This window comes from Ailuropoda melanoleuca, chromosome 2 (genome assembly GCF_002007445.2).
Source record: "Ailuropoda melanoleuca isolate Jingjing chromosome 2, ASM200744v2, whole genome shotgun sequence".
NCBI classification, from domain to species: domain Eukaryota; kingdom Metazoa; phylum Chordata; class Mammalia; order Carnivora; family Ursidae; genus Ailuropoda; species Ailuropoda melanoleuca.
The window spans coordinates 37820742-37833284 of NC_048219.1; the positions used below are offsets into that span (position 1 = coordinate 37820742).

General features: G+C 40.9%; 1 protein-coding gene across 1 annotated transcript in view; it reads left to right on the plus strand.

Moving 5' to 3' along the window:
• Positions 1–12543, plus strand: part of ROR1 (receptor tyrosine kinase like orphan receptor 1) — a 411073-nt gene that overhangs the window by 279435 nt on the left and 119095 nt on the right. Inside the window, exons 4-5 of the mRNA XM_034641368.1 lie at positions 4214–4501; positions 5172–5202. Coding sequence (XP_034497259.1) covers positions 4214–4501; positions 5172–5202 — 319 coding nt within the window. The remainder of the gene's footprint in view (positions 1–4213; positions 4502–5171; positions 5203–12543) is intronic.

Sequence of the window (12543 nt, forward strand, 5' to 3'; positions counted from 1 at the left end):
CCTATTCCAAGCACTTGCCATGTGTTAATTCATTTCGTCCTTGAAATAGCCCTATGAGGAGGATACAACCAGTGTACTCATTTCACAGATAACAAAACTGAGACACAAGCTCACACCGCTGATAAGGAGCAGAGCCAGGGCATGAATTCAGGCATTCTGGCGCCAGAGTCTGTGAGGGTTGATTTTGTACATTAGATCAGCCCTTACTAACTTATTTTCAATAAATCTGAATACATCTTCAGAAGGTAATTGAAAAACTACCCCCACATTATAGAACTCTCTGGTTCTTGGCTAATTTATGTTCCTAGAAGAAAAAACTTGAAGCTCTGTATGCCTGTGATTATGGTATCATACAAAGTCACTGGAGTTTGGAGTCAAAGAAATAGTTTAAATGCCAGCTCACCCTTTGCACTTGGCCACAGAGCTTGCTGGACTTTGGCTGCAACCACTTGTTGGAGAAAACTAAAGAGAAGAAGTAGAAGTGACTTTGGTTTTTGACTAAAGCTCCGCAGGCGATGTTAACCCCTGAGTCATGCACCTGGCAGCTGTCATCCTGGCTTCTGGGAGTGAGGCTTGGTGTTGGTTAGCTTCAATATTGAAAGAAGGTAGGGGGCGCCTGGGTGGCTCAGTCCACTGAGCGTCTGACTCTTGTTTTCAGCTCAGGTCATGATCTCAGGGCGGTGGAATCGAGCCCCATGTTGGGCTTTAGGCTCTGCACTCAGTGGGGAGTCTGCTTGAGACTTTCTCCCTCTTCCCTTAGCCCTCTCCCCCATCTCTCTCACATAAATAAATACATCTTTTTTAAAAAATTTAAAAAAGGAGAAGGGCATGCCAAGGGATAGGCAGAGGGATTGGAATCCCCATATATCAGGTCAGGTGAGTGACCTGGCTTCTGGAGGGAAACTAGAACACCAGCTAAAGCTTAGACCCATTAGCTAGACAATTGTGACTGGAGTTAGGGGCAGATCACAGCCCTGTGGGAAGTGGGTGTGTGTCCCCAGCTTGCTCTTTTTTTTAGGGAAGAAACTCAAATTCTGTCTCCACCCCTCAGTGGGGCTCGAGCTGCCCAAGCAGTCTGGCGGAATGGAAAGAGCTAGGTTTTGGATTCCCAAGAGATCTGGATTAGACCTCAGTTCAGCCATGTGGCCTTGGACAAGTCATTTAACTTCTCTGATCGTAGATCTCCTCGTTGTAAAGCAGTGATAACAGTTCCTCCCTTGTGGGGTTATTGAGCGAGTGAGTACTGTAGTAAAGCCCCTGGCGTATTATAGGATTCTAACTAGTCTATCTGTGCACACTACTGTATTGGCCTGTGTGCTTGGCTGAGCCTGAGAACTGAAGGCTGCTGGTGCTGGAGGCTTTGGGCACAATGTGCAGCGGGATCCCTGAGAGACCGTGGGCCTGGTCAGTGCACGTCTGAGATGTGATTTCCTCATTGTGATAATTAATGCTCCTTTCCTACTTTACCAGATTGTTAGAGGAGAATGCGAGACTGAGTAACCTGAAATATACAAAAATTGTTATTATTATAAAAAGAATTGCAGTAACATTGGTTAACATTTTGAGTGCTTACTTTTTTGCCCAATACTAGTTTAAGTGCCTCCCATGTGTCATCCAATTTAATTTTAATCCTCTAACAGTTTTGCCTGGTAGCATCCTATTTGTTATTTCTATTTTTCAGTTAAACTGAGGTACCCAGGGGTTAAGAAACTTGCCTAGGGTCACTCAGAATTGAGGGCTGACCCGGGATTCAAACCCAGTTAGTTTAGCTCCAGAACCTACCCAATGGAGTATTAATCACTATGCTTATATTGGCATTGCTATTTCTTGTTTCTTTTCTACTGAGGATACATAGTTACCCATTCTCTGTGTAGGAGACGGGACTGTGAGGCCATGATGGCAGCTCCATCAAGCCACCTGTTCATTAGTATCTCTACTCTGTGGGCATACCTCAAATGAATTAGGAACACATGCGCTTCTATCTATGAGCAAAAACATTCATAGATTGAGTATATATGTATATAGATTATAGAAACAAGTTCAGAGATAAAGATCAGAATATAAATGGAAAGAGGCAAGACATTTGCAAAATAATTTATGGGCTCATGATTGCATTGTGAAAGATAATTATTCATTGCTTTAAGTTGGATGAAAAGTGTCATTATGGTAACACAGTGAGTGATAGTCATACTTAATCTGTTTTCTACCACTCAAATAAGGTAAATGTCATTCATGTGTGACATTCTCCTATGGAGCTGCCCAGACTTTGACATCTCTCCCCAGTCTTTTTGTGGAAAATTAAGGTACATAATGAATTATTTATTTCTGCCATTCATGAAAGCGTTTTATAGGAATTTGGGTGCTTAAATTAGCACTTAGATCTCTCCCCAAAAAAGGTTATTTTTCAACAAAGTTCCATTAAATTCAACAAATTTACTATGCTCTGCCTATGCTGTACCGTATGGTAGCTACTAGCCACATGTGGCTGTTAAAATTTAAAAATTCAGTTCTTCAGTTGCTCTAGTTACATATCATGTGCTCAGTAGCTCGCCTGTAGCTGGTGGCTGCCATTTAGACAATGCAGATTATAGAACATTTCCATCATTACAGAAAGTTCTATTGTACAATGCTGCTAGATGGTAGGATACACTAAAGATACAATGATGACCAAAACATTCTAGATGCCTGCCCTTATGGGCATATAGTCCTGCAGAGAGGACAGCTGCTTAATAAGTCATCCCAGGTTGGGGGTCAGGGAAGGACAGAAGACAATGGGAGGGCATGGCAGGGGAGATCTACCACAGTATGGGTGGTCAGGGCAAATGACACCAAAGAAAACTCCTTACACATGAACAACAGACCAGTTTTTAAAAAAATATATTGAACTTAATTTTTTAAATAGTAAAATATTTTCTCTGTAACTGGATTCTGCAACTAATATCAATATGAGATTTAAAATATATTATTGGGGCGCCTGGGTGGCACAGTGGTTAAGCGTCTGCCATCGGCTCAGGGCGTGATCCCGGCGTTACAGGATCGAGCCCCACGTCAGGCTCCTCCGCTATGAGCCTGTTTCTTCCTCTCCCACTCCCCCTGCTTGTGTTCCCTCTCTCACTGGCTGTCTCTATCTCTGTCAAATAAATAAATAAAATCTTTTAAAAAAATAAAATAAAATATATTATTGAAGAATAAACTTAAGTAAAATGTATTTCATTATTAAAATAATTAAGAAGTCCCTTAAAAAGCCAAAGGCAAAATGTACATACAGTATGATTCCATTTATGTGCAATTCTAGAACAGACAAAATTAGTCTATGATGATAGAAATCAGAATTGCAGTTTCCTAGAATGGAGATGGAGGTGCAGGTGGAAGCAAGGATTGACTGCAGAGGATGTTAGGGGCACTTTTGGGGATGTTTAGGATGTTCTCTATCTTGGTAGGAGCATTGGTTACATGGATATATGCATTTGTCAACACTTATGGAACTATATAACTTACGACGGGTACATTTCCTAAAATGTAAATTATATCTCAATTAAAAGTTGAAAGTATAGAATTATTTATTGTAACATATTAATGGTTAATATGAGTAACATTATAGAACTATTCATTGCCTCATTACGCTGGCCTCCATGACCTTTATATCATCACTGGCGGGAAGATTTTCAGCATCCTTCCTGATCTTGTGCTATGTGGATATAAATATGTTGCTCCTACTTTTCCAGTCTTCTATGCTTTCTTTCTTATCAAAAGTGGACAAGCTGGAAGGAGCTTTGCCAGAATGTTAAGAATGGTGTCATTTTGGGGTGGAAAGATTTGAGGTCAATTTTGCAGCTTTTTCTTCTTCACGGTATTGTTTGAATCTGTAACAAGGACTGTTTATTTTTCTTATACTTTGAAACATAGACTCTTATTCTGTCTTGGCTTAGAAAGTACATTTACTTATCCATGGGTTACCATATAGTCATTTGAAAACTTCGGGTTTTAAACGATGATTGGTAACAAGTTTCCTTGTAAGCAGCAGGCTCCGTGGGTGATTGTTCCGCAGTCACGGGGTCTCAGTAAATGTATAATTTCATGCCTGGTCTGCCTCCCTGCCTCTCCTGTGCAGTCCCTCTGTGGTCCTGGGGCACATTGGAGTGGATTGGGGTTGCTCGGAGGTGCTCATTAGCTGTCTGCCCCTCTCACCTGCCTCCTTCACCTGTGCTCACAGATTCTTTCCTGACCCTCGATGAACCGATGAATAACATCACCACGTCCCTGGGGCAGACAGCGGAGCTGCACTGCAAAGTCTCTGGGAATCCACCTCCCACCATCCGCTGGTTCAAAAATGACGCACCTGTGGTTCAGGAGCCCCGGAGGATCTCCTTTCGGGCAACCAACTATGGCTCCAGGCTGCGGATTAGGAACCTCGACACCACAGACACAGGCTACTTTCAGTGCGTGGCAACAAACGGCAAGAAAGTGGTTTCTACCACTGGAGTCTTGTTCGTCAAGTTTGGTAAGCCACCTTCTACTGGGGATGGCCTTTGGCCCTCAGCATCCACGGGGGTGAGGAGGGAGGGAATGCACACATACTGAAAATGTCCTATGTGCCCAGAAACTGGAACAGTTTCTAAAGCTGGTACAGTTGTACCCATTTTACAGCTAAGTAAACCAAGGCCTGCAGTTAAGGACCACGTGCAGAGTTGCCCAGCTAGTAAATAGCAGAGCAGGGGCAGAGTCCAGATCTGTCTGACCCCACAGCCCTGCTCTAAACCACCATGCCAGTGAGAGAGAAGATGGGAAGGTCTGCAGTAGGTATCCCCCTAGTCTGTCCAGCTGCCATCCAAGACCCCTCCTATCTCGATCAGTGTGCTCCTGTGACCGCTCAGCCTCCCCCTGCAAACCCCCTGCACAGCGTGAGGATGCCTACTCTAGTGACTCATTTGTCAGCACTTATGCTAGCATTTTCCAGGCCCTGAACTGTGGGCTCTAGACAGGTTCTCACTGGTACGTTTTTTTTGTAGAGGTGATTGTGGGGGAACTGAAACAAAACAATAAATCCCAGAAAAACAAATATCACCTCAGGGTGGTTGAGTACTTTAATCTGTAACAGTTTGACTGTACCCACGCTTACCCTCCAGTAACCCAGCCTGACTGTTTCTTTTGTTTTCCTTTCATTTTTCCAGGCCCCCCTCCCACCGCAAGTCCAGGATCCTCGTAAGTACTTTTATCTCCCTTCTTGTCACTTCTAAGTGTTTCTCCAGAGGTTTCTAGGGCAAAGGCAATGTTGTCCTCTGCTTGGGCCAAAACGCTGTTTCCAGATTTCATTCCATGTTGCCCTACCCTCATTCCATTTTGCTTTTTCTCTGATACGAAGATTCACAAGAGACCAGCACTGGCACTCACCTCAAGGGTGGTCTCGTTGATTCTGAACATGCTGATGAAAGCAAAAATCTACTTACATTTTCTATTTTAAAATCAATCTAACACTTAGTTACGACAATGGATTCGGTCAAATCAAACAAAAAATGATAACAGCGCTGGGTTAGGCCTGGAGCCTGAAAGGATCTCTTCTGTGTTTCTGCAAGCATTGCATTCCTGATGCTCTAGTTACTGAACAAGCCAACAGTTAGGCGATCACTTTATTTGTATCCCCTTTAAAAACTCAGAGGCAGAAGTTCTGACTCACGTAGGGGAGGGAAGAAAGCCCTGTGCTGGGACTGAGAGTTACAGGGGTTTGATTCATTTTGAGTTCTTTGTTACTGGAGTCTAAAGATCCCATTTCTTAAAGTGATGCAATTCGTGCTGCATTTGTCCTTTCCTCTGGCCAAGGGGTTCTCTTCCTTTGCTGTAGGAGCATCCACTTGGGGCATTTTTCTTTATGTATATTTTTATTTGGGGGATAAGAGCCTTTTATTAAAACCTTCGCTCTGCAAGAAAATATATTCCATATTTTGTAGACCTCGGCAGTAAAATTCCCTGGGCTCTACCACAAACAAGAACATCAGAATGCCTGACCTAGACGACACCACAGCAAACATAACAGCCACCGAATTTGCTCTAATCCCCTCTGTGCCACTTAATTACAGTGTGGGATATTTTAACATATTTGTGTGTGCCTGGAGGGCTCAGTGGCCCACAGTCCCATTAATAAAACAGGTAATGGGTAAAAATAAACATTGGCCTTCAGCCACCCCGTTCTGCCATTTCGTCAGCCGATTAAAGGCAACTGTAAAAGAGCCTTTAAAATCACCCAAGTGCTAATTGCATTCTACTTATCTAGGTAGAAAATGTTCATTGATCTTAAAGCAGGTCAGAAACTTGGTCACTCCGCTTTGCATTGTTGAAGTTAATTTTTTTTTTTTAATGATCTTGCTATTGGTCGATATGTGGAATCCTTTTGAAGTCTTCTTTAAACAAAGATTAAAACTTTCGTTACTTGCTGTAAAAATGCTTCCCACCCTGGTGCCTTATTTGTTCCTGTTAATCTGTGTTTCAAATGTGGCAGATAATCTGCATTTGAGGTGGATGAATGCCGTTCACTAATCTGCCTTTACTATGAAGCCCTGGGCTCTTGACATTCTGACTGCTGTATTTGCATCAGAGAATTCCTTTTTTATTATCAAAATTATTTTTAAACACTTCTGTATCCGTCCTTCTTGAAGTTTTCATTCTTCCTTTGCTACCATCTTTCTGATGAGCCCAGTTGGAGTCCCTCATGGTTTTTAATTTTGTACGAAGATAGTATACAGCTTTCGTGAGCTCATGTGTACTGAGAGGATGTTGATATCCTTAAAGATGCTCAGTCTCAGCTAACAGTATCCTTTGATGTCAGGCCCCTCTGTTTCATGTTAGCCGTCTGATTATCCATCAGATTAGTCAGCAAGAGCATGAAATGTATAGATGCCATGTTTGCTTAGAGGGAACTACAGTAAAATACAACTGAAGTTGGAAATCCCATGGGGCCTTTTGCAGGTCGATCTTCACCCTTATTTGGGCATTGATAGTGGCATTTTCCTTTTCTTTTTTAAAAAGATTTATTTATTTATTTGAGACAGAGAGATAGAGCACACGCTCGCACATGGGGAAAGGGCAAGGGGAAAGGGAGGGAGAGAATCTCAAGCAGACTCCCCGCTGAGCTCAGAGACAGACTCAGGCTTGATCCCAGGACCCTGAGATCATGACCTGAGCTGAAGTCAAGAGTCAGACGCATGGGGCGGCTGGGTGGCACAGCGGTTAAGCGTGTGCCTTCGGCTCAGGGCGTGATCCTGGTGTTGTGGGATTGAGCCCCACATCAGGCTCCTCCGCTATAAGCCTGCTTCTTCCTCTCCCACTCTCCCTGCTTGTGTTCCCTCTCTCGCTGGCTGTCTCTATCTCTGTCGAATAAATAAATAAAATCTTAAAAAAAAAATTCTCATTTAAAAAAAAAAAAAAGTCAGACGCATAACCAACTAAGCCACCCAGGCACCCCACCAGTTGGAGGGTTTTTTAAACTTTTATTATTATGTTCAGTTATCCCAGTTGGCATTTTGATGCACTTTTTTNATTTAAAAAAAAAAAAGTCAGACGCATAACCAACTAAGCCACCCAGGCACCCCGCCAGTTGGAGGGTTTTTTAAACTTTTATTATTATGTTCAGTTATCCCAGTTGGCATTTTGATGCACTTTTTTCTCTTTCCCTTAGAAACCAGTGACCTATCCTACTTTTTCTATTTTCTCTGCTGCCACCACTTAACCCTGTTCCTAAGAGTTCTTCTGTAACCGAGACTAATTCCCAGATAGAATGCTAGTCTCCTTTCTCTATCCTCATGGCCCCCAGCAAGCAGGCAAACCCCACAAGAGGACTGGTAGAACGTGACAAAATGATAGCCACGGTGACTATCAAAGATTTGGGGATTGCTCTGCAAGCCTTTTCTCAAGCTGCACTATCTTTTTTTCCAAGGTAGGAGTGAAGTGTAGCTGTCACATTGCTCTGTTTACTTGAGGGTAGCACAGCAGAGTTACTGCAAAGGAATGCAGTGCAAGCCCATGACACAGCCCTGGCGTTTGGAATGGTGAAATGTATTAGGTTTAGGAAACCTGGTGAGAGCCAAGTGCCATTTGAGACCACAGAGCCACACAACCCCCAACTGAGAAGGCCTTGGAGGGTCCTTGAGACAATGGCCCAGGGAGACAAATGTGGTGAGACACTTGTCACTCCTTCTGGGGACGACGTCAGGTTTCCACATGAAGCTTACAGAATGGCATTTTAGGATGTAGTAGGAGCAAGTCTGAGACGTTAGTTTGGCTTCTGTTCATAGCTTCAGGCTTTGTATCTTCTGTCATTGTTGGGTCCTGGCCCACCCCTGACAATGATAGGGCCTGGGGCATGAGTACAAGTGGAGGCCCACATACCACACGTCTAAATATTTAAAGTTATAAATCAAGCTAGCAAACTGTTACATGAAATATGTTCTGTCCTCCCACGTTGACAAATATACCTTCATAATGACAAAATCAAAAAATACTTAGAAAGTTATGGTTTGTATATGACTAAAAGCCAAGAACTATCAAAAATGACTACTTTAATCATTATTATGCTTGTCTGGGTGTTCTGTTCATGGCCAGAGACATTTTATATAGAGAGATATAGATATATACATATATACATATGTATACATATATATATATACACATGATTCATAGATTGTTATATATTAGTTCCATTAAAATTTTTTTATTGCCTTCAGTTCAGCAAAATGACTACCCTGTTGTTTTACACAGATTTTTATACAAGATTTTAGCGTGTATTCTTTTGACAAGAACCCCAAATTAGACAAATTTTCTTGAGTTGTTGTAATTTTTACTTTTTTTTTAAATCTTTTTTTTTTTTTTTAAGATTTTATTTACTTATTTGACAGAGATAGAGACAGCCAGCGAGAGAGGGAACACAAGCAGGGGGAGTGGGAGAGGAAGAAGCAGGCTCATAGCAGAGGAGCCTGATGTGGGGCTCGATCCCATAACGCCGGGATAACGCCCTGAGCCGAAGGCAGACGCTTAACCGCTCTGCCACCCAGGCGCCCCTGTAATTTTTACTTTTTAAAACTAATTTTAATTTGAAGAAACTNAATTTTTACTTTTTAAAACTAATTTTAATTTGAAGAAACTGTACTCCTCTGAGCCAGTAGCAGCTATAATTATCAGTGAAACTCCTAAAGCAATAGTTCAATTTGCTAACAATTACAGCAAATGAACTAAGAACTTTAGATATCATTTTCAAATATAACAATGGGGTCATGTGATAAATAATCACACAATATTTTACAACATATTATGAAATAATATAACCTATATTATGTATGTTATATATATTATATATTGTCATATAATATATATGGGTCATGATAAGTAATCACATGATATTGCATAATATATTATAAAATATTATAATATGTAGCATATTATAAAATATATGATTTCATCATATGAATCAGCATCATGCTTCATATATTATCCTATACATGCACAAATTTAAGAACAATATGAATTGCTTAATATATTAGTTTTCTACAACTGCTATTACAAAGAATACTGAATTGACTTAAACAACAGAAAGTTATTGTCTTACAGGTCTTGGCGCTAGAAATCCTAGATCAAGATGTTGGCGGGTTAGTTCTTTCTGAAGTCTGTGAGGAGGATTTCTCTCTTCTTTTGGTGACTTGCCATTATTCTTTGGCTTGTTGATACATCATCTTGATTTCTGCCATGATATTTACATGGCATTCTCCCTCCAAGTGCGCGTGTCTCCAAATTTCCCCTTTTTGTAATGACACCATTCATAATGTATTAAGACCCACTCCAGTGACCTCATTTTAATTTAATTACATCTATAAAGACCCTATTTGCAAATAAGGTCACATTTTGAGGTCCTGGGGATTAGGACTTCAACATATGAATGTTGAGGGAACACAATTCAACTCATAACACTGACTATTGCGGAATTGTTCTCAGCCATGAGAATATAATCTTGCAAATATTATCCTTTTTTTTAAAAGATTTATTTATTTATTAGAGTGAGAGAGAGAGCAGGGAAGGGGCTGAGAGAGACAGAATCCCAAGCAGACTCCCCAGTGAGCATGGAGCCTAATCCCACAACCTATGATATCATGACCTGAGCCAAAACCAAGAGTTGGATGCTTAACCAACTGAGCCACCCAGGCACCCCAATCTTGCAAATATTATTTTAATTTGTAAGCGCTTTCAGAATATAAAGAAATATTAAGAAAAACAAGAAAATGGGTGCTTGGTACTATTGGGAATGATAGTTTGTTGTGCAAGCATACACTGAGGAAGAATTTGACAAGTTGGTTATCTTTTCTTTTACTGAAGTGCTTTTGCCACTGCAGTCCTTCCTGGGCTCCAAGCAGTGTCCAACTCCTCCACTGGCAGTGATGCAACACACAGATCCTCGTAGTATAGACTCACGCTTGCCTTCTACCCTAAGAACACAAGGCAAGAGATGTAGAGAAGTGATCCCTGGGGCCGGATCGGTGTTAGTCACAGAGTATATATTTAAAGTTTCAGTTATACTGTGTCAGCACCAAGTGCCAGATCTCAAGAGGCAGAAGACCCCATGTGTACATTGAACTTATTTTCAGTGTGTTTCTTGTATGTAGGTCCAGGGCAGGGGCCCTTTTTTTTTTTAAATAACAGTTTTACTGGCATATAGTTCACATACCGTAAAATTGACCATTTTAAAGTATAAGACTGTGTTTTTAATATATTCACAGTTTATAACCCTCACTGCTATCTTACTTTAGAACATTCTCATCATCTCATAAAGAAACTCCTCTCATCCCCTGATAAACTCTAATCTACTTTATATCTCTATGAGTTTGCCTTTTCTAAATATTTCATATAAATAGAGTCATACGATTTGTCCTTTTGTGTCTGGCTCCTCTCACTTAGCATAATGGTTTAGGGATTTATTCATGTTATAGCATTCATCAGTACTTCATCCTTTTTATGCCTAGTTGAGAGATAAAACTCACCATCATAGTCTGCAACATTTCCTTGACTTTCTTTTTCAAGATTTTTTTGCGGGGAGCCATTCTGGGGCCCATTGCGTTTTCGTATGAACTTTGGGGTCAGTTTGTTAATTTCTGCCTAAAAGCCAGCTAGGGTTTTGATAAGGATTGCAATGAATCTGTAGATTAATTTGAGGAGTATAGTCATCTAAACAATATTAAATCTTCCAATTCATGAATTCAGGGTGTCTTTCCATTTATTAAATTTCTTTCAATGATGTTTTGTAGATGTCAGTATTCAAGACTTTCTCCTTTTCTGTTAATTTTTTTTTTTTTTAAGAGAGGGAATGAGTTGGGGAAGGGGCAAAGGGAGAAGGAGAGAGAGAATCTTTTTTTTTTTTTTTTTTTAAAGATTTTATTTATTTATTTGACAGAGATAGAGACAGCTAGCGAGAGAGGGAACACAAGCAGGGGGAGTGGGAGAGGAAGAAGCAGGCTCACAGCAGAGGAGCCTGATGTGGGGCTCGATCCCATAACGCCGGGATCACGCCCTGAGCCGAAGGCAGACGCTTAACCGCTGCGCCACCCAGGCGCCCCGGAGAGAGAGAATCTTAAGCAGGCTCCATGCCCCGCACAGAGCCCAAAACAGGGCTCGATCTCACAACCCTGAGATGTGACCTGAACCAAAATAGGAGTCAGATGCTTAACTAACTGAACCAACCCAGGAGCCCCATCAGTTAAATTTATTTCTAATATTTTATTATTTTTCATGCTGTTAGAAACGGAATTGTTTTTTTTTTAATTTTTTAAAGATTTTATTTATTTATTTGACAGAGATAGAGACAGCCAGCGAGAGAGGGAACACAAATGGGGAGTGGGAGAGGAAGAGGCAGGCTCATAGCAGAGGAGCCTGATGTGGGGCTCGATCCCACAACGCTGGGATCATGCCCTGACCCAAAGGCAGAAGCTCAACCGCTGTGCCACCCAGGCGCCCCTGAATTGGTTTTTTTTAAATTTCATGTTCAGATTATTCATTGCTACTCTATAGAGATAAAACTGATTTTTTTGTACTGATCTTGTATTCTGCACCCTCGCCGAGCTCATTTATTTGCTCTAATAGGTTTGTTGTGGATTTCGTATGATTTTCTGTCTATAAGATCATGCCACCTGCAAATAGAGATTGTTTTACTTTTTCCTGTTCAATCTGTATGCTTTTTATTTATGTTTTCCTGCCTAATTACTGTGGCTAGAAACTTCAGTTAAATAGAAGTGGCAAGAATGGACATTCTGGGCTTTTTCCTTATACTAAGAGGAAAACTTTTCTGATGCTAGCTGAGGGTTTTTCTTCAATGTCTTTATCAGATTGAGGAAGTTTTGTTCTTATCTTGTTGTGTGATTTTTTTATTATGAAAGGGGTTGAATTTGTCAAATTTTTTTCTATGTCTATTGAGAAGATCACTTTTTTTTAACTTTATTATATTAATGTGATCTACTACATTGATTGATTTTTTTATTTTAAACCGAGCTCACATTCCTAGAATAATTTCCATTT